At 42.9% G+C, this 22,131-nt stretch overlaps 1 protein-coding gene and 1 long non-coding RNA gene across 3 annotated transcripts in view; one reads left to right on the top strand and one right to left on the bottom strand.

The window, feature by feature from the left end:
* The window catches only part of RARRES1 (retinoic acid receptor responder 1), a 40,926-nt gene extending 20,853 nt beyond the window's left edge, over positions 1 to 20,073 (top strand). Inside the window, exons 2-6 of the mRNA XM_060149900.1 lie at positions 5,767 to 5,829; positions 8,250 to 8,433; positions 11,969 to 12,105; positions 19,596 to 19,658; positions 19,738 to 20,073. Coding sequence (XP_060005883.1) covers positions 5,767 to 5,829; positions 8,250 to 8,433; positions 11,969 to 12,105; positions 19,596 to 19,658; positions 19,738 to 19,887 — 597 coding nt within the window. The 3' untranslated portion in view covers positions 19,888 to 20,073. The remainder of the gene's footprint in view (positions 1 to 5,766; positions 5,830 to 8,249; positions 8,434 to 11,968; positions 12,106 to 19,595; positions 19,659 to 19,737) is intronic.
* Positions 8,224 to 20,073, bottom strand: LOC132520970 (uncharacterized). Of its 2 annotated transcripts, none has more exons than XR_009540668.1 (3): positions 19,376 to 20,073; positions 18,969 to 19,092; positions 8,224 to 9,989 (listed from the first exon to the last, which is right to left on the bottom strand). It is a non-coding gene; the product is annotated as an uncharacterized LOC132520970 (long non-coding RNA). The 2 variants fall into 2 exon arrangements; XR_009540669.1 differs by having other exon boundaries at positions 19,774 to 20,073.
* Positions 20,074 to 22,131: the final 2,058 nt, after the last annotated feature.

The following is a 22,131-nucleotide window of genomic DNA, read 5'->3' as shown; positions in this document are numbered from 1 at the left end:
GAGGAGACACGTGTGCTGACGAAGCAAGAGACGTTATTGGATAGGGGAGCCTGGGCAGAGAGCAGCAGGGTAAGGGAGCCCAGGAGAACCGCTCTGCCACGTGGCTCGCAGCCTCAGGTTTTACGGTGATGGGGTTAGTTTCTGGGTTGTCTCTGCCCAATCGTTCTGACTCAGGGTCCTTCCTGGGGGCACGCGCATTGCTCAGCCAAGATGGATTCCAGCGAGAAGGATTCTGGGAGGTCGGTAGGACATGTGGACTGGCATCTCCTCGCTCCTTTTGACCTTCCCCGAATTCTTCCTGTTGGTGGTGACTTGTTAGTTCTGCGTTCCTTACCAGGACCTCCTGTGGCAAGATAACTCATGCAAATGGTTTCTGTGGTGCCTGGCTAGAGTGGGCAGTTTCAGTCATTGGTTCCCCTATCAGCCATGAACCCCCCAAACCCGGCCGATGGGTTGGCCCTGTGCATTTTCTCATTTGTTGCCAATCTAACAGTTGTACAGTGGTCCCTCACTGCTTTTTTAGCTGGCACCCCCCGATTATTCACTTGTGCGCAGGCCTTCAGAGCTCTGGTAGCCCAGGTAAAACATGTGATATGCTTAGAACCACACCCAGCACAGGCCCTAGAGGGTGTCTGTTGTTGTTGTTGTTGTATAAATACAAGCGTCCTTTAAATGATGGTGGACGTAATAATGTTGTCCTAATACAAAACATGTATTCTAGTGATTATTTCTGATCTTGAGTGATGTGACTGGTCAGTTGACCTGCTAGTTAGGACTTACATCCACTTCTCTCCACCATAAACTTCCCTCCATTTCTGCTGTCCCCACCCTGGTTCATCCACCCCCTCAACGAGCCTCCTGGTCTCTGCATTCACTCCGGACCCCTCCTCACTCCAGCACCACCAGTTCTCCATATGTGGGCTAGAGGGATCTTTAAAAATCTCTCATTCCTGTTCGTGGCTTCCCGTTTCTCTTAGGAAGAAACTCTTATTGCAGCCTGCAGTGGACGGCCCCTGAGCAGCCGGCCAGGGCCAGCCTCTTCTGGATCCTGGCTCCCGTCTTTCTGCCCTCTGCCCCCCAGCTGCTCCCCAGCACCTTCAGCCCCATCTTCCCTCCATGTGGAATGTTTGCCATCCCCCCACCTTCACCCTGACACCCCAAAGTCAATTCCTTCTTAATGATCAGAGTTCAGCTCAAATGTCACGTCGCTGATCCCCAGACTAGATCACTTCTCCAGTTATCCTTTCATAGCTCTTAAGTCATCCATGATCATATAATCAGCTCTACAGCCATCTATTTGAAGTTCTCTTCCTGTCACCTGACTGCCCTGAGGGCGGCTGTGACAGTCTGTTCCCTGTCGTCACCTAGCCCTGCGCTCACACGTTCAAAACTCCTGGGGTAGGTGTTGAACTACAAAGACCTGTTTATCACAGGATAGTTTAATCAAAGGCAGCTGCAGGGAACTCACAGCCCTAAAATGTCCCGAGGAGCGTGAGACACTTTGTCCCAGACAAGGAGGCCCTGGCTGGTGCTGCTTTGCCCAGGGCCTGAGGCTGCCACCTTATCTCAGGAGAACCAGCAAAGCTGCCTCAGGGGAACTTGTGGCTCAGAGGAAGGGAGCGGGAGAGGCCTCTGTGGGAGAAAAAAGGGCTGTGTCTTGATAAAGGATAAAGTACAACCAAAAATATAAAAGTCTTATTTTGGACAGAATGTAGATGCCTTTAAGAGTGCCTAATTAAAACAAAAGAAGGAGATCAAATCGGGAAGGAAAAATTACTCTTCAAAAGGACAGCTCGGGGAAATTCCCTGGTGGTCCAGTGGTTAGGACTCCGAGCTTCCACTGCAGGGGGCGTGGGTTCGATCCCTGGTCAGGGGAACTGAGATCCCACAAGCCGCCGCTGTACAGTGGGGCCAAAAAAACCAGACAGCTCCATTCAGCTCACAGCCTTGGTTTGGTTAATCCACTTGTTCCTTTCCCTGCAAAGAATAGGTACTGGTACATCACTTTGCCTCCGTGTGTTTTCAAAAAAATGTTGAGTCAAATAATATCTTAAGTACTTTATTTAAAATATGCACAGTTATATCAAGAATGAGGCAGATTTTTGTGAATCCTTGTGGGTAGCAAATAAGTGTGCCCAGTTTATTACTGATGGGAAGATTGGTGGTCCTCAAGATTCTTCTCAGTGTACACACCTTCCCTGGGGGGATTGCAGCCAATTCTGTGGCTTCAACCACCACCTCTACTGAATGTATTTTTATGACATGCAGCTGCCTCCTGGCCGTATTCCATGTCCCTGAGCACAAAGAATGTAGCGCCAACCCTGCTGCCCCTCCTCTTCCCATGAGTGGCCTCACCACCCACCCCACTCACCCCCAGCTAGCAGCCTGAGGGGCATCCTGACTCCTGTGTAGGAGGCTGCGCTTAGACCCCTAAGTGGACGGGAAGGGCAGACTCCTAGGTCGTGCATGCAGCAGGCCAGAGGGCCCTAGGACTGGCGCAGCAAGCAGTTTAAGCTTTAGACCTGCCGGCTGGCGGAAGTGTCGCCTCCTTTGAGTCTCAGCTGTTGGTGCCCGAGTGGCTCGGGTGGTTGTTCCATGTGTCCCTCTAACTCGGGTGGGGCGACGAGGACACTGAACTTTAGGAGACTTGGAGACGGATGTATGGAGCGCCTTGTGCAGCCACTTTCGTGCAGGCCCTGTTTACACCCTTTAATGATTCACTGCGAGCTCTAGGCAGGAGAAAACCAATGTAAAAACAAGCTAGATGGAGTCTGTATCTCAGCCTTCCCTAGCCGCATCCTTGGGCCAGACCCTGCTTTCCAGCACAGTTCTCTCCCTCCCTGATGTGTATACGTTTTGTTTTCTTTGTTTTTGCATTTTACTTTTTTTAATTTAATTTTTATTTCATATTGGGGTATAGTTGATTTACAATGTTGTGTTAGTTGCAGGTGTACAGCAAAGTGTTAGTTATACATATATCCATTCTTTTTCAGATTCTTTTCCTGTATAGGTTATTACAGAATATGGAGTAGAGTTCCCTGTGCTATACAGTAGGTCCTTGTTGATATCTATTTTATATATAGTAATGTGTATATGTTAATCCCAAACTCCTAACTTATCCCTCCTCCCCACCTTTCCCCTTTGGTAACCATAAGTTTGTTTCTGAAGTCTGTGAGTCTATTTCTGTTTTGTAAATAAGTTCATTTGTATCATCTTTTTAGAGTCCACATAGAAGTGATATATAATACTTTCTCTGTCTGACTTCATTAGTATGATAATCTCTAGGTCCATCCATGTTGCTGTAGATGGCATTATTTCATTCTTTTTTATGGCTTAGTAATATTCCATTGTTTTTAGGTACCACATCTTTTTTATCCATTCCTCTGTTGATGGACTTTTAGGTTGCTTCCATGTCTTGGCCATTGTAAATAGTGCTGCAGTGAACACTGGGGTGCGTGCATCTTTTTGAATTATGGTTTTCTCAGGGTATATGCCCAGGAGTGGGATTGCTGGGTCATACGGTAGTTCTATTTTTAGTTGTTTAAGGAACCTCCATACTGTTCTCCATAGTGGTTGTACCAATTTACATTCCCGCCAACAGTGTAGGAGGGTTGCCTTTTCTCCACACCTTCTCCAGCAGTTACTGTTTGTAGACTTTCTGATGACGGCCATTCTGACCAGTGTAAGGTGACACCTCGTAGTTTTATGTTTTGGCTGCCGCTGTGCAGCTTGTGGGATCTTAGTTCCCTGGCCAGGGATTGAACCCAGGCCCTCTTCAGTGAAAGTGCCGAGTGCTAACCACCGGACCGCCAGAGAATTCCCATGTATCCTGCAACTTTACTGAATTCATTGATGAGCTCTAGTAATTTTCTGGTGGCATCTGTAGGATTCTCTATGTATAGTGTCATGTCATCTGCACACAGTGACAGTTTTACTTCTTTTCCAATTTGGATTCCATTTCTTTTTCTTCTTTGATTGCATGGCTAGGACTTCTAAAACTATGTTGAATAAAAGTGGTGAGAGTGGACATCCTTGTCTTGTTCCTGATCTTAGAGGAAATGCTTTCACCTTTTCACCATTGAGAATGATGTTAGCTGTGGGCTTGAATAGGTTTTAATAATGCTAAAAAGAGTGAGCATACGTTGGACTTTTACCCCGACCCAGGCACAGTCGAAGCTCTATTTGTGCCATGTCTTACTCTCCACAACAGCCTAAGTATTGCATTATGTTAACTGGGGCTCCCACAGACTTTGGGATCAAGTTCCAAGTTGATCCCAAACTTTTTTACCAAAAAAGAGGCTTTTGTGACCTTGCGCCAGCCTCCCCAGACAGCCTTTTTTCTAGCTTCACTGCCTTCCCTGGAACGCCAGGCCCTGCACCCCATTCCCACATCTTCGCCTGGGCCCCTTGCTCTAGATAAGGCCCCCCTAAACTGAGTGCCCGGCACACGTGCAGCTCTGGCCACATAGATGAGCTGCACTGTTGATATATCTGTTTCCACACAGGAAGTAGGTTTCTGGTCAAGCTGGACTGGATGTTCTGTTTCCTTGTATATCTCTGGTGCCTGGCATAATAGGTGGCAAAAAGTGAATGCGAAGACAGACTTGTTTGTATGAATTCTATAATTTGTGTGAATTTGTCATTGAAATCAATGTTTCAGCGTATACCAGGGCTTGTTTCAAGACTGAGAATGAGCCCTAAGCAAACTGCTCTCATACATGTGCTCTGGGTGCCCCCCGCCCCGTCTCCCGGCAATATCCGTATATCCACATGTTTAAATATTCTTTACATAAATAATTGCCACAGAATCTCGCCCTCCATTCTCTGGTTTCCCAGAATTTTTTAAAAATCTGTGATGGGAATAGATGATATCTGGTCTACTTCCAATAAGTCAACTCTGTTTGGTTGTTGTGCTCTTGATTCAAGGGAAATTGTTGTTTCCAGAATCTAACTTAATCAACACGATGTGAAATAACTTCAGCTCCAGGCAGCGGAAGTTTCCTTTCTTCTCTAGAAAACACTCCTTTTACTGAATGGTCACTGTGGTGTTTAAAAAAAAAAAAAAAAGTTGGCCAATAACATAAAGTTCTTCTAAACAGTCTAATATGCTTCAATGATATGGGTATATATACTCTAAAACTCTGCATTGGGTGCACGTGTGGGTGCCCCCCGCCTACCCCAGGTCCGGGTGTGGCTGCTTCCATACTGTCCCTTTGGCCTCAGCTGAGGTCTCCTCCTCCCAGATGCCTTCCTTGACCACCTTAAGAAAAGTAGCCACTCTGCCCCACCACTCTCTCTTCACCATCTGAAAACCCATTATTTATTACTGGGTGGACCTTTGTCGCTGGATCCCGTGTTCAGCTGTGAGTGGCAGGAGGGGGGCCGCTGATGGGGCCCAGCGCCCGCACAGGGCGTGGAGGGGCACTCCACGGCTGGGGAAGGAAGGCAGGAAGGCCCCCGCCTCTCAGCCCTGTGTGCTCATGTCTGTTTCTCATCTAGCTGCTTCCACAAAGCCAACTTGTAGCTTCAGGACCACTGTTTCCCCCTCTCAGCCTCCCTCCTTGTGAGTAGCTGTCAAATCAGAGTGTCATGATAAGCCCAAAATTTGGGATCTTCTCTCTTTGTAAAAAATCACCAATTTTATTCAGGTACGAATGCTAGAGCTGCAATTTGCATGTCATGTTATTCTCAGAGAGCGAGGGGTTCTTGGATATGAAGGTGTTAACAGAGCTTCCACGAGGCTAAAGTTCTACTTCTGTGTTTCAGATTAATCAAAAGAAGGAATATAAAGTTGACCTGGTGTTTACCACGGAGCTCTACAACCCAGAGGTAAGTTGCCATGGTTTGTGAAGTGTGCTATTAACAACTTGTATGAATTTTTTTTTTTAAGTGAGAATCTTAATATGTAGTGACCTGGAGGTTTGCCTTTTTTTTTTTACTTTCCTGCTTTGTTTTCTATTCTCAAGAATTGAAGACAGCGCTAGGCAGGACCACTTCATGGTCTCACACAGGGTTCCTTTTACCGCGTCCACACAGCCGCCGTCCCCTCCTTCCTCTGCCACTGGGAGGGCGTTTCACACCCCCTTTGGACCCGGTGCCCCTCCCTAGCACCTCCGAATCCCCAGAATGATTCACTCTCAAATGCCAACCTTCTCTCCTGTCAGCTGGTGGCATTTCTCGTTAGCGGGCCGGCATAGCACGAGGCCACCTCCAGGAGCTTCCGTGCACAGAGGCATTCCGCAACTCAGAGCAGCCCACGTGCGCCGCAGGCATCTTCAGCCTCTCCTTCTGACCCAGCGGGCCACGGTCGCCAAGTTTCCTTTCCCCACCACCTCCCCCTTCACAAGAAGAGAGGAAACAGAGGACTCATACAGAAATTAGAGCCAGATGGACTTCCCGGGGCTGGGCCAGGCTGGGAGGCAGCACCCGGAACCGGGGTGGAGGGACCGGCCCAAACCCCTTTGTGTGGCGCAGAGTCAGAGCGGGGGTGGGGGGGGGGTGGGGATGAGCAGGCAGCATGGGCATTACGGTGTCTCAGGAAGGCGGAGCTTCGGAGAAGGCATAACCCCTCCGGCTGATGCTTCTGGAAGAAAGCTTACCAGCATTCACAAACAAGTTCTGACAAGAAAACACTACGCCAACTTTGCTAATTAACCTAAGAATTAACGTTTTCTTAAAGCATAAGGAAGGTGCTTTTGGTTTCTGTGTTGCAAACAGAAGTGTTAAAGCTAAAAGGAAAACAATTACTAGATTACTTTGACCAACTGTGCTTCTCTGAAGGGCTAGCTAATTGAAATGCTTCCTTTCGGGAGGTAGGGAGAGTTCTTTCATCTTCTGGCAACTGTTTTGATTCTGTGGAGCTGTTTGGGGGGAAAGGGAAAGAAAAACAAAAGGGGACAATACCTATTGCCTTTTCTCTTCCCTGGAAACAGTTTTGACATCAAGAGTCCACGTACCAGCCGTCTTCTGCCTTTCATAAGCCTCTTCCCCATCGCTCCCTTCACCGTTTTCCTGTATTGCACCGATCATTAGGATTTTAATGTACCACTTAAATTTGCTCTCCTGTAAACCAGCACTACGGGAGAAGACGTTGCCCACTGGAACGCCTATTTCAGTTTTTTTGCATTAGTTCAAGGAGGGGGCTTATTTAGCAGATCCAATTTTAAGTATGGTTTGTTTCATTGTGGGCTTTTTCTTTTTGTTGTCTTAACTGGGACTCCACCCAGTTTAAATGACTGTAAACGTGAAAAGAACTCAGTTGCTCAACCAACCATGTTGTAACAGGAGTTACAGCCCATGGATGGGTTTTGAGTGCCGCCATGAACCCTCTCAGATTCTAGGCCCAGTGGATGGTATGAGTGAATGTGCATTTTTCTGGGAAGCGGTTCCCTGGCTTTTATTGTCGGGTTAAGGAATCAGTGACCTAAAAGAGTGGAGAAGCACCGTCCCAGAAATGAGTTGTACTCTTGATGTCTACTTAAAGCATCCAGCTACCCAGCTCCATGTGTCCTGGATTGGAAAGTAAGTGAGGGAGATCCCAGAACACTCAGTGTGTCTACCTTTAAATATGAGTGCAAGCAGACTTCCCTCGGTCACTCAGGTAGTTGAATCAGTCCCATTTGGGTGATCTGTCCCTCCACTTCTTCTAGATTAGACCTCGGAGTAGAGAGATGGCGTTCTCACAGAGCTGGGGCCCTGGCATCACACAGACACAGCTCAGGTCCTGGCTTACCACTTACTAGCTGTGAGACATGGAGTAGGTTCCTCTTTAAACTTGTCTTAAAGTGTAAAATTGGAATAAAAGGACTGAATTCATCAGGCAGCATGAAGACACTGTCATTTGTGTTGATGGGAATCAGCTTCCTTTTGGTTCAGGTCGGCCAGCTTGAGGGCCAAGTAAGCATTATGTTGGTTGGTCCACGGTAGACAGGAAAGTACCTCCATCCTAGCTAGAGGTTTGAGCCGAGTAGCACCCACAGATGTCAGCGGTATTTCTTTGGAAGAGGCCCAGCATTCTTTCATAAGGGCACCATCAGAAAGCAGGAGTTTTTTAAATGACAGCAAAGACTGAAGATTGTTGTGTTTGGCTGTGAGCACAAAAATCATTTTCTACAAAGCAAAGAATACTCCATATGGATGCCAGTGCATACCTGCCATGTACAAGGAACTCCCCAATCTTGTGTGTGTTTTTCCTTGGAGTGAGTGGGGAGTGATAAGGAACCATTCTAATTCCAAAATCTTTATTTCAGGAAGGTAAGGAACATCTGGGGAAATGTTCTGCTCGAGTGTTTTTCAGGAAGGAGAAACCCAGACCAGCCATTAATATAACGTGTACTCGGCTCATTGAGAAGAAGACAAGACAAGAAGAAGATTATCAGCTCTACAAGTACATGAAGCAACTTAAAAACCTCTTGGATGTTGTCAGCATACCTGGTATGAACCAATATCTGGAATTTCTATATTCAGGAATGCATGTCATTACTATATCTTAAAAAGAATGATCATGGAAGCAACCTAAATGTCCATCGACAGATGAATAGATAAAGAAGATGTGGCACATATATACAATGGGATATTACTCAGCCATAAAAAGAAACGAAATTGAGTTATTTGTAGTGAGGTGGGTGGACCTAGAGTCTGTCATACAGAGTGAAGTAAGTCAGAAAGAGAAAAACAAATACTGTATGCTAACACATATATATGGAATCTAAAAAAAAAATGGTTATGAAGAACCTAAGGGCAGGACAGGAATAAAGATGCAGACCTACAAGAGAATGGACCTGAGGACACGGGGAGAGGGAAGGGTAAGCTGGGACAAAGTGAGAGAGTGGCATGGACATATATATACACTACCAAATGTAAAATTGATAGCTAGGGGGAAGCAGCCACATAGCACAGGGAGATCAGCTCGGTGCTTTGTGACCACCTAGAGGGGTGGGATAGGGAGGGTGGGAGGGAGACTCAAGAGGGAGGGATATGGGGATATATGTATGCATATGGCTGATTCACTTTGTTGGACAACAGAAACTAACACAGTATATTGTGAAGCAGTTATACTCCTATAAAGATCTATGTTTAAAAAATGATTATCTAAAAATGTATCCCCCAAATGGCAATTTAATTCAACTACAGAATGTGGTACACCTGATTATCTGAACAAAATTCACAAGTATCCTTTTCCTGTTTTCCCCCTCGAGTACAATATAGTGACTCCACTGAAAACTATCTGTGCCCCTTTAATCTGCCCACTTCTCATCCCAGACGCAGGGCAGGGCAAGAGCCGGACTCCAGGGAGAAGAGGTGGAGGTCGTTGCAACAGGACCCACACGTAGGGGTGCAGTTCTCAGGGTTGAGTCCAGAAGCTGAGGAGAAAAATTCTAGAGGTTTCTGGTGGTGGCTTTGGAAACTTTAGGTGACGGGACCCCATCCAGGGCCTCTGTCGTGTGCATCATGGCCTTCTGCACCAGGGCCGGGCGAGCTGTCTCGGGGCCTTGCTGGGAGGCTGCAGGGGAGTCAAGCTGATCTCATTTTAGGTCCAGAGCTAATGGGCGGTGGTGCCGTCTCTTGTAAGAAATGAGCGCTGCCTCTGAAGTGACTCAGCTGAAGTGAAGCAGAGCCCATTGGCGCTGGCACTCAGCAGGGCCTGTGGACAGCAGCTGACACTTGGCACTTACCGGCAAATCCAATCTCCAAAACCACAGAAGTCATCTCTGGACTTGCACTGGGGTATTAAGCTTGACATCTGACCACCACAGCGCTTCCTGCCCCACTGTCTCTCTCTCAGTTCACTCATTTGCCCGGAGACTGTGACAGGCCCGCGTCGGCATGGAGGACCTGTGGTCTCCATTTCTGGCTGCATCTGTGTCCCATCCATTACTGAGACTAAGTGTTCTGAAAAAACCGGAGGTGGGATACTGCACCTTGGCGTTTCTCGAATTCAGAAGCTTGGCTCATTCGCATTCTAGTTCTCTGACAACTTGGATTAAATCCTGTTCCAAAGAATTATGAAGAAAGTTCAGAATCTTACATTGTAGTAGCATTTGTTTATATTTAACTGCCTGAAATAAATGGGCCATGACTAATACTTAAAATCTATGGTTATTTAGGGATTGGTCCCCTCATTAGCATTAGTTGGGGAAATAGGGTTTTATATATTCTTCTTAAAACACAAATTTTAGAAATCGTATTGGACCCTTTCTTTGAAAGGGTCTCAGTCCTTTTGCCACAGGGTCTCTAGATTTTGGACCATTTTTAATAATGCAGGTTAACTGGATCCTGTTAAGTCCTATATGCCCACAAGGATTATTCTGTAACAGTCTAACTTAACGTGGCTGCTGTGAAGCTTTGAAAAAGCTTTTGCTTAATATAGGGCACGTTTTCATCAACAAAATCTACAAGTTCTCTTGTCACTTTAAATTCAGCAGAGATGTTTAATGGTGCTTATAGCCTGTATATCTAAAATTATCTACTTAAAACTGAAAAGGTTTGGTTTTAGAGAAGTTGAATCAAAACCTATGTTGGAGCAGCCAGTTCAGATCTCAGCAGATCCCATTCAGTATTTAATCAATCCAGGGTATTTGACTGTTGAGCAGTTTTCTCTACAACTGCTAAGTGAGAAGATCTAATCCATTTTAGGCTATCCTTGCTCTGCACTGTTTTTCCCCTAAAAAAAGCAGTTGTCTGGTTTTTATGAAGAGTAGAAATTTCTCCTCTTCTAATGAATTCATAAACCTCCTATAGATGAGCCCAACTACATGACATACAAAAGAAAAGACTGGGGACCTGGGAATAACCAAAGTCCTAAGTGACTCTGTAGCAGTGCTACTGGCATTTATAACTTTCAGTTGTCCTCATTCACAGTATTTTGTATAACTAATTTTTCTTCTATGGTAATTCGTTTTGATCTCACAAGTTAAACTCCTAGTGGCACTGTAAGACGAAGGAAGTCTGTCACTCTCTTGCTTCCACACACACGACAGGAATTCAAGGCTCAGCTCAAATCTCATCTCTGTGAAGCTGTCCCCAACCTCTTCAGCCCAAAGAAACCTCCCCCTTCCCTGTGTCCCCTCAGCTCTCTGATCCTCCCTTTTTCTTAAGGAAGGTGTCAGCTGCATTTCCACACTGTCAAGTGGAGGGTAGGGCCTCTCTTTGCATCTCTCACAGCACCCAAGCAATCAGTGAATGCCTTCTGAATTGACTACCACTATAAACCGGCCAAGTCTAGTTCTACCAATACAGAGCAGAATTTATGCGAAAGATTATTTTACTAAGAAGGATTCATTTCCTAATAAGCTGTTCGTATTCCTCACATATTATACTATTATTGGGCTTTAATATACACTATCTCTTTCAAACTGCATAAATGATGGTCCATGAATAGCTCATAAATTACTTGCTAAAATTTGAGTTCCTAAAAGTCACAAGAGGTAATTTATTAGTCATTGTATCCCTACCTATAGCAGTATCTGATATTAAGTAGATTTTTTATAAATGTTTGCTGAATTTAAAAGATTGCAGTTCCAAAAACAATGCCACAGGAGAAACCCACTTGATTTCTTCATGTGGTCAAAAGTGACAGATGCTGCCAATACACAGATTAGCTTTAACACCAAGGATCAGAGAAGGACAAAGACGTTTGGTAGATTGTCAAAGGCCAGCACATTGACTGTAGACCCAAACCAGAAGGTAATGTGGAGAAGACAACTGATAGCTGTTTCCATCTAATTAAAAGATTTTAGATTAACGGTTTTAGAGTAACTTTGAGTATCATTATAGCTCTTAGTTTGCATTTATATTGTATAGCAAATAGCCCTTAAACTGTTTTATAGTAGCTTTACTCAGCAGGGCAAGTTGAAGCATGTAAGATTCCATACAATACAGAAACGGATAGTCACACTTCACTACTGAAACTTGTAATATTTTGCCCTGAAAACGTCTTAATATGAATGTACTTTTTTTGTGCCCTCAGATAGTCATGGACATATTGATCCCTCTCTGAGACCCATCTGGGATTTAGCTTTTCTGGGCAGCTCTTACGTGATGTGGGAAAAGACAACACAGTTTTTACACTACTACATGGCACAGCTCAGCAGTGTGAAGCAGTGGGTAAGAAAAACTGACAATTAACTTGTACCACAAGAGATACAACCAATGCAATGTTCTTAGACTAAATTAATGTGAACTTCTAGATCTGTGGCAAGAGTTTTAATTGCATTTCATTAACTCAATGAATATCTGAATGCCAGATATGGTTGTGGGGACTGAGGATATAGCACTAAACAAAAAACTCAGTGTAGCTCCCCTTATTGAGACTAATTCTAGCAAGAGAAGACAGACAGTGAAGCGATAAACAAGTAAATATGTGGTAGGTGCTATGGAGAAAAATAAAGTAGGGAAAAGGGAATGCAGGGTATTGATAGAATTAAACTTTAGTCTAAAGCAAGGCCCCTCTAATTTAAGCAGAGGTGACACTGGAGCAGAGGCCTAAGGGAAGTGAGAGTGAGCCACGCCTCCAGAAGGGAAGGCATTTCAGACAGAGGGGACGGAGGCAGCATTGTGGCTGATGGGTTGGGGAAACAGCAGTGAGGCTGGTATGGCTGCAAGAGATTGAGCAAGGGGAGCGTGCCGGGAGATGAGATCGGATGGAGGCGGTCAGCTCATGGAAGGCCATTAGAAGGACCCTGTCTTTTACTCACTACAGGGTTTTTAGCAGAGAAGTGACACAATCTGACTTACAACAGGATCATTCTGGCTGCTGTGTTGAGAACAGACTGTAGATAGACAAGGGTGGAAGCAAGGAGAGCAGTAATGTATTGCAGTAGCCTAGGCAAGGCCTGGTGGGAGCTCAGACCAGGGTGGCAGCAGTGGATGTGGTGAGAAGTGTTTGCATTTTGAAGGTAGACCGACAGTATTTGTTGATGGGTTAGATATGGATATATCCAAGAATGAGAAAAGTCAAGGATGATTCTTATGATTTTGGCCTGAGTAACTGGATGGAAGGATAGAGTTTTCACTTACTGATTGGGGAAGACTACAGAGGAACAGATTTGGGTGGAAATTAGCTTGAGTTGGAGCATTCTAAATTCCATAACCAAGCAGAGAATTTGTATCGTCATCTGGACATAAGAGTCTGAAGTTCAGGGGAGATGTCTAGGCTGGAGTCATCACCACATAGATGGTTTTTAAAGCCTCAAGAGTGGATGAGATGAGAGAATGAGTGTAAACAGAGGAAGGTTATGGAGGGATTGAGTCCTGGAACACTTCCAACTTTAGTGGGTTTAGAGATATGAGAAAAAAAAAGTGTTTCAAGGATGAGAATTGACTAACTATCAAATGCTGCTGGAAAGTCAAGAAAGACGAGGACCGAGAATTGCCATTAGGTTTAGGCAAGCTGGAAGTAGATGGAGAGCTTATCAAGGGCTGTCTCACTGGCACAGTGTGGGCAAAGTCCTGATTAGAATAGGTTCAGGAAAGAATGGGAGAGGAAGTGGACACTCCATGTCTTTCAAGGAATTTAGCTATAAAGCGGAGTAAAAGGGAGGGAGGGGGCTAGAGCTGGAGGATGCGTAAGCACAGGGTTGAAGGAGGGTTTTCCGTTGTATTTTTAGATTGGGCAATTTAACGGCATATTTATATGTTGAGAAAAATCCAGTAGAGAGGGGCAAAGTAGGACTTGTAGGGAAGAGAAGGAAGACTTGTTGGAGTTAACATCTTTGAGGAGATAAGGAGGATATGATCGATCCAGGAGATGACTGGACAAGGGCACAGAGTTCACCTGGAGCAAGGCTTTCAATGTGGCACAGATGCTGGTAGGAGGGTGGGTATCACGTGGCGGCCTGTGGAAGTTCTTTCCTGACTGCTTTTGTCTTCTCAGTGAAAAATGAGGCAAAGTCATCAGCTGAGCGTGAGGATGGAACAGGAGGTGAGAGGGGGTGGGAGTGCGTGGATTCGAGCATCACGCAGCACTGCAGGCCTCTGAAGGTCTGTGGTCGCGAATTTAGAGAAGGGCCAGTCACTCAACTGGTGGGGTGCGGACAAGGAGGTGGCTGAGGCACCTGTCATGTGGAGAGGGAGGGGCACTTCCAGAGTAAACAGTATCAACTACTCAGAGGCAGGCTGAGCCAACCATAAATACACATTTCTAAAAATCGTTTTCTTCATGGGTGGCTGAAGCAGTACAGTCGCCATGGATGGAGAGCAGTGAGTATCTTCCGAGTACAAGGAGTTGCCTGGCGTCCAGTCAGCATTATTCATGGCGGTAATAGCTCGGTGTACCTTTCAAAGGCCACTTGTGAAGCAGACAACTGTTTGAAATGTAGTTTCATTCCTTATCGAAATGAACGTTTCTTTCCCCTATGGAGTGGCTTTGATAGAAATGGCCGTGTAATTGACTGCTGTTACACCAGGAGTTAGGGCACAGCACCGATTCTTTGGCTGCAGGTAAAAAGTTTCTCTCGTCTACCAAGACAATCATGTCCTCCACAGAAGGCTTTTCCTTTAACTGAGAAGTTAGGGGAAATTTTTTGTTTAGTGTAGAAAATGGCGTCAAGATAATAGAACTAATTTTAATGAATGTCTGTCAGAGGAAAACTCAATAAGAATAGAGCAACAGGGACACAAGAGAAAAACTTAGGATCTTTTAATGGCATTGTTTTCCATTCTTCTGCATTTATAAATGACACATCACCTAAGTAAACACCAGGATGTACTATGGTTTGAAAACAGCAGCCCCATTTCTCACTCATTCTAGCCAGTCTGTCTTTGATGTCCATCATCTGTCCATTAATATCCCTACAAGTGGGAAAGTGGGGACAAATGTAATTGTAGAGCTAAGAAAACAAAAATGCAGGGGGAACAGGACTTCTAGATTTTTTTACCCTGTGGTGTCTGTGTTTTAGATAAATAGTAATTGAAGATGCAGCTGACTTGGTTGGGTCACCTAAGGCAAATGACTTCTTCTCTTAGGGCTATGAAATGAGGGTCAACAAGCTTATTGAAACTAACATAAAGCTAAAATACTGAAACAATTGGGAAATTTGGATTAAGGTTGATATGCATTTCAGATTAGAGTTTTTTTTTTTTAAAAGCCTACAGCACCCAGTATTCCCAGGCGGCCTCCCATCCAAGTTACTAATCAGGACCAACCCTGCTTAGCTTCCAAGATTAGAGTTCTCTTAAATAAAAGCATGCACATACCCACATAGATTTCCAAATTCTGCTATTTGATGGCTACTAAAGATTCTTGTGATCTTTCAGAAAAATAAGCAACATAACAACAAGCAAAACAAGCAACAATTTCTAAAAAAGTCACTACGATCAGAAAGTCTAGGGACTGTCCCTGGAGACTAGAAGCAGGACAGTAGGGCTGACAAAGCAAAGACAGAGAAGCAAGGAGTGACTGGAGGTGCCCGTGGCCCAAGGTAGCTCAGGAATCTATAGGGATTATAGTTTTTTCCAAAAGCTTACTGGGTGGGAATTACTCTCTCTCCACTCAGGGATAATCCAATTGTGTAAGGCAGTGCAGCCTTATAAACTTCACAGCCCCAAATGAACACAGCCTGAGAGAAGAGTGGGCTAAGAAATAGCTGAAATACAAATATAAGACCCATCTTACTGGCAGTTATTGCCTTAGGACTGAAGAACAGATGTCATTCCCAAACCATGAGGACTAAGCCAAGGGCAGGGGAGATACTGATGGCTAGGAAAAAAAAAAAACGGATAAGGACTTTCCTGACACCCTTTAGCCTTTCTTTAATGTGAACTGAGAAAAGTAAAACTGTTACTTTTCCAGCATTGTTCCAAATCTTATCAGTACCAGATACTGTCAGCATCCCAAACTATCTAACCGGCAGCACATCACTGGCAGCCAGCCCAAGTCTTCACCCTAACTAGAGGCCTCCATCGGCCGACAGTACATTACAGAAACCATCGTATCTACCTTATTCTGCTAAGAAATCTACTTTTGACTTGACACCATAAAACTCCTTGAAAAGAACATAGGCAAAACGTCCTCTGACATAAATTGTAGCAATGTTTTCTTAGGTCAGTCTCCCAAGGCAGGAGAAATAAAAGCAAAACTAAACAACTGGGACCTAATCAAACTTATAAGCTTTTGCAGAACAAAGGAAACCATAAACAAAACGAAAAGACAACCTACGGAATGGGAGAAAATATTTGCAAACGATGCGACCAACAAGGGCTTAATTTCCAAAATGTACAAACAGCTCCTACAATTCAATATCAAAAAAAAATCCAATCAAAAAATGGGCAGAAGATCTAAACAGACATTTCTCCAAGGAAGACATACAGATGGCCAACAGGAAAAGATGCTCAACATTGCTGATTATTAGAGAGATACAAATCAAAACTACCATGAGGTACCACCTCACTCACACTGGTCAGAATGGGCATCATTAAAACATCTACAAGTAACAAATACTGGAGAGGCTGTGGAGCAAAAGGAACCCTCCTACAACTGCTGGTGGGAATGTAAATTGATACAGCCACTATGGAGAACAGTATGGAGGTTCCTTAAAAAACTAAAAATAGTTACCATATGATCCAGCAATCCCACTCCTGGGCATACATCCAGAGGAAACTATAGCTTGAAAAGATACATGCACCCCAACGTTAACAGCAGCACTATTCACAATAGCCAAGACTTGGACGCAACCTAAGTGTCCATCGACAGATGAATGGATAAAGAAGATGTGGTATAGGCACACAACAGAATACTACTCAGTCATAAAAAAGAATGAAATTCTGCCATTTGCAGCTTCATGGATGGACCTAGAGATTCTCATACTAAGTGAAATAAGTCAGAAAGAGAAAGACAAATACCATACGCTATTACTTATATGTGGAATCTAAAATATGAAACAAATGAACTTATTTACGAAACAGAAGTAGACTCACAGACGTAGAAAACACACGGTTACTAAAGGGGAAAGGGGGTGGGGGAGGGATAAATTAGGACTTTGGGATTAACAGATACAAACTACTGTATATAAAATAGATATGGACTTCCCTGGTGGTGCAGTGGTGAAGAATCTGCCTGCCAATGTAGGGGACATGGGTTGGAGCCCTGGTCTGGGAAGATGCCACATGCCGTGGAGCAACTAAGCCCGTGCACCACAACTACAGAGCCTGCGCTCTACAGCCTGCGTGACACAACTACTGAAGCCCGCGTGCCTAAAACCCGTGCTTTGCGACAAGAGAAGCCACCACAAGAAGAAGCCCGCACACTGCAACGGAGAGTAGCCACCGCTCAACGCAAGTGGAGAAAGCCTGAGCGCAGCAACGAAGACCCAACACAGTCAAAAATAAATAAATTTACTTAAAAAATAAAATAACCAACAAGGACCTACTGTATATCACAGGGAACTAGATTCAATATCCTGTAATAAACCATAATGGAAAAAATATTAAAAAGAATATGTATAACTGAATCACTTAGCTGTATACCAGAAACTAACAACATTGTAAATCAACTAAACTTCAATTAAAAAAATATCAACTTTTGATAGCATATATTAATAACCTAAGCCTACTTATTCTCTACTAAAACCACACTGGTTCTGCTAGGGATCATTCCTTTTTTTTTTAGTGGGGAGGGGAGCAGCAGGGGTAGGGTAGGTCACGAGTTAAGTATAAGGAAACCAAATACTTCATTCTGTCTCTAGGAAGATTAAAGTGCTAGGTTATCAGAAAAATGTGACAGTAAATCATCAATTTGGACTATAAGGATTTGACATATGTGATGATTTGAACAAAACCAAGGAGATTATTTCTGAGTATTAAAAATGATGGCTTCCTGGCAGAGCCTTGCTTGGTGTGGGCAGTGCCCCCTGGGTACTTTGCCAAGCTGGGCTGCGCCGTGTCTGGGCTGCAGCTCTTTAATAAGGCCTGGTTTGGTTTGGTCTAAGGGCGCTTCCCCCTGAAGGAGGAAGAATCTATGAACAGAAACATGAGGTGTGTCTCAGGAGCCTTACTGAGGAAGGTCTTAATTAAATGAAGAGGGTGCCCAAGCATTATAATAATCCAAATTTTTGTTTGGATTATTAAAAAATGGGTAACACTTGGTATTGAGCAGAAGTTTGTCAGATGGACTTGGAACGCCATGATTTGTTTCAAGCCTTTCTTCCTTTTTGCCTAAAATCTGGGGATTGCCATGATTTCCTTAAACGCTATTTTCAGAAACAGAAAGAGGCACTGTCCTGAAAAAACACTTTATAAGACCAATTTTTTAACTGTAGAAATACATGGTAAACAGACCTTGAGAAAAAGTGCAGGCAGCACAAAAGTCTGAGACAAAAATTACACAGCACAGCAGCCAGCTGTGTCAATATAGTCCAAGGTCAACATCGTCACCAAATAAGAGTCAGACAAGGCTAAATGGACCCCCAAACCCAGCAATGCCCAACTGATAACTGGAGCCTCCAGAAACCGTTCCTTTAGATAAAAGATGCTAAATTTTCTCTCATGAATTCTGACTTTGCAGCCTGTGTTTTGGATATTTGCTTTCACCATTCATGGGTACACTGCAAGGCAGAAGGGAAACCTACCCAATGACGCAAAGCACCACAGAAAAGCAGTCACTTGCTGATTGATCCAGGCCCTCTCTTGTATCATATCCCTCCAGTACCCCCCTCCACCTGATGGAAATTTCATGGCTTGTAAATGTCTTCATCAATGTAAGCAAAGGGAAGATAAAACTTAATATCAAGTCCTTTTTGTTTTTGCATATTCTTAGTCTCAATGAAAGCCTGGTAGATTAAAATCATAATCCAAATTAATTTTTTTACTCCTTCTCTTCCATTTTTACTAGTAAAGGGATAAGCACTTTTGTGCCCCAACCTTTTCCCCTCAAAACAGTTACTGTCAAAAAGAAAGCAGGAAATCAGTTTAGTCACTCTTAAAATTTATAGAAATCAAGAGAATAAAAGAGCTGAGGGAGACTGCCTGCTTACCTATAAAATGTGCTGGTTTTAGAAGCAGTGTGGTACAGCATGAAGGATGTGGGTGGTGGAGTCAGTAGATCTGGGTTTGAATCCCCACTTGTCACCTACTAGTTGTAACCTCAAGTTGCCTTCCCTGTAAAAGAAGGTTCATAACACATATTCTTGCAAGACAGAATTCCGTAAGAACATGTATAAAGTGCCTAGCAGAGACCCTGGCCCATGGTGTCCTTCTAGAAATCCTGATTGCCCTGCCCCTTGTCTTACTGCCTGGCATATCAGGGCTATAAATCAGCTTGAGGTGCATATACAGTATCTAGATTACTTAGGTTGTCAAAAGATTCTCCCTATTCTCATAGACCTTAATCTCCATCAAAACCCATACACATTAGAGAGAAAAAGTGACAGAAGGACCTTACTAGATTATCATGACAGTGGCAAAACAGTAAGAATCAACAACTTCCACATCTTAATGCAGGATACCACCAAAGGAGATGAGGCTAGAATCAAAGAGGCGGCGGGTGATTCAAGGCACCCATCCACCCATTCAAGGCAGGTGATATAAGACGAGCCTTCCAAATTCTAAGCTAATATAAACCCACACTATCTATCGCACTAACTCTTTCTTTCTTCTTCTAGAAAACAAATGAAGATGCAATTGATTTTGATTATACTGTTCTACTCCATGAATTCTCAACACAGGTAAAACAAAATGGTATATAGAACTGTTTAAACCACAAGTTTTTGCAGATCATAATATTTTAGAACTCTTATTTCCCAGGAAATGATTCCCTGTCATATTCACGTGGTCTGGTACCCCGGCAAACCACTGAAGGTGAAGTACCACTGTCAAGAGCTACAGACACCAGAAGAAGCCTCTGGAACTGAAGAGGCATCAGCTGTGGCACCGACAGAGCTTAGTAATTTCTGAAAAGCAAAAAAGATCTGTTTATACCAAATTCTGAACAAAATGATTATACTAAATAGCCTAAATCATTATTCTAGTAAAACAGCCAAGGTATAAGGCATTCTAATAATTTGGGAAAGCCTGTGATTACAAGTAAATACTCAAAAATTAAAAGGTACTTTTAATTTTTGTTTTTTTTAATTTTTGTTGGGATTTTTGTTTTTCGATTGGTTTGGTTTAGTTTTAAACGGTGGGAGCACATGCAAACTGAACTCTGCTCAGTGCTAAACAGTTACTCTGCAGGTTCCTCAGGGTTTCAGCCCTAAAATGTAAAACCAAGTCAGTTAGTGTATGCTGCAGCTGGACCAGTAAGTATTTTAAAAACATAACAATAAAATTGATGGTCACATCTATAAATCTGCATTTCTCAATATTCTGAACATATTGTAGCTAACTATTCTGTGTTGTTAAATTGCTTCTACCTAGTATGTAAAAAAGATAATATATTTCAATGAAAGCAAATTGTAGGGAAAATATTACCTGTTTAAAAAGAACTTTACTATTTTTTATGATTTTGAGCAAGTATTCCTTTTAAATTTGATATCTACTTTTAAATGTTTGTTTCTAAATAAAATGTGTTACATGTGTTTGTAGAGATTTGTCTATATAGGCAAAATTTGTGCTAAGCTGGAATTAAAGGATATTTAAAGGATATTTATATCCTCTTTATTAAAGGATATTTATATCCTCTTTACAAATAAAAAGAGTGTCTCAGAGATAAAGCCGAGTGTCTGCAAACATGTATTAAATGGAACAGTGATGTAACTGAAAGTACATAAAGTATTTACAATTTTCATTTGTAAGGACAACTTGGACCCAGTGTTGGCCTAAGTAATTTATAAAAACAAACACAATATGTACCATTATCAGATTCATGGAGTACCTCCCCAAGGCAGGAAGAATTGATCCAGGAAATGTGGCCAGCATTTGCCTCTCAAAATTAGTATTTAATGGAATGCTTATATTCATGTCTCAAAACCCCTAGCCGGGTTCCTTGATCAGTAGCTGGTTAGGAAGCATCAGCCTTTTTAAAACATACGAAAATGTTACCTTTATGTCTGTAGTAGAAAACTGAAAAAGTTTATACTAAATAGAAAAAATTTTAAGACATGGACTCTTACAAAATAAAAGTAAGATGAATTATACTGTTACTTTTTAGCAGAGGCAGATCATGTATTATTCTGTTTAAAACCCCAACCCCTCTGCATTCATCTTCCCAACATCCTCTGGATTTAAGGACTGTTAAGTTTTCCAAAGCACTGGAAACAATCATTTAAAGAAAACATCAGATCTCCCACATATATGATAATGCAGAGAAAATACTTTCCCTAAGATATCAAACAATCTAGTGATAAACAATGCCAGAACCAAGTAATAAACTCTTCTAACTGAAGTTCCCTAAATATCTTGGGAAAAAAAGTGCCAAGAGCATTATAAGAGCATATTCAATGTCCTGTGATTTTTAATCTTTCAGTGTCACGTTAAGAGCTAGAAAGGGGTTTCAGCTTTCTTGTCTCAACTTTCTAAAAGTCCTCTCATCCTTGTAAAGGCATTTTAAATTAGTGAGATTAGGCTCACAAATGTGATCATAATTCAATCAGGTAAGGAAGCTAAGGTGGTAACCCTTTAACAGATTTCGCTATGATCGATTATGAAGGTGAATTCTACACATGACATACAAAAAAATTAACCTAATTTATAAATTTACAAAACCTATAAGTTAAACCAACTAAAAATTTCTCAGTTTCACCACCAGAACATCTTTTCTAGCACAAACTCTAGAACTGCTGACTTGATCTTACTAATACTGATTTTGCTAGCTAACAGAGGAGAAAAATCACTTCATGTGCCTTGACATAAAATGAAAACCTCTAAATTCCCTAAGCCCTCTTTTACTCATTAATAGTCTAAAGAATTCTGAATCACTCTGACCCAATGACCGTAACAGAGAGCATCACATTTATTTTCCTAATCTCTTTAGAATTTTCAAAAATTTTAAGACATACAAAATAACACCAGGATTTTGCCTGCATTCCATTTGACTCTACTTATAGTTTTGTTTTCCCTACCTGAGTTATGAATAGTTAGAAGTTAAGCAAGTTCTTCTGAAAGTCAATTCGAAGTTTCTATATTGGCCCTTGAATGACAGTGCTTCATGACATATGAGTTTATCACACTGATTTCTCTCAGCTTAGAAAATTCTATGAC

The sequence above is a fragment of the Lagenorhynchus albirostris genome, chromosome 5 (genome assembly GCF_949774975.1).
Source record: "Lagenorhynchus albirostris chromosome 5, mLagAlb1.1, whole genome shotgun sequence".
Lineage (NCBI taxonomy): Eukaryota > Metazoa > Chordata > Mammalia > Artiodactyla > Delphinidae > Lagenorhynchus > Lagenorhynchus albirostris.
This window is presented reverse-complemented; position numbering and strand designations above follow the sequence as displayed.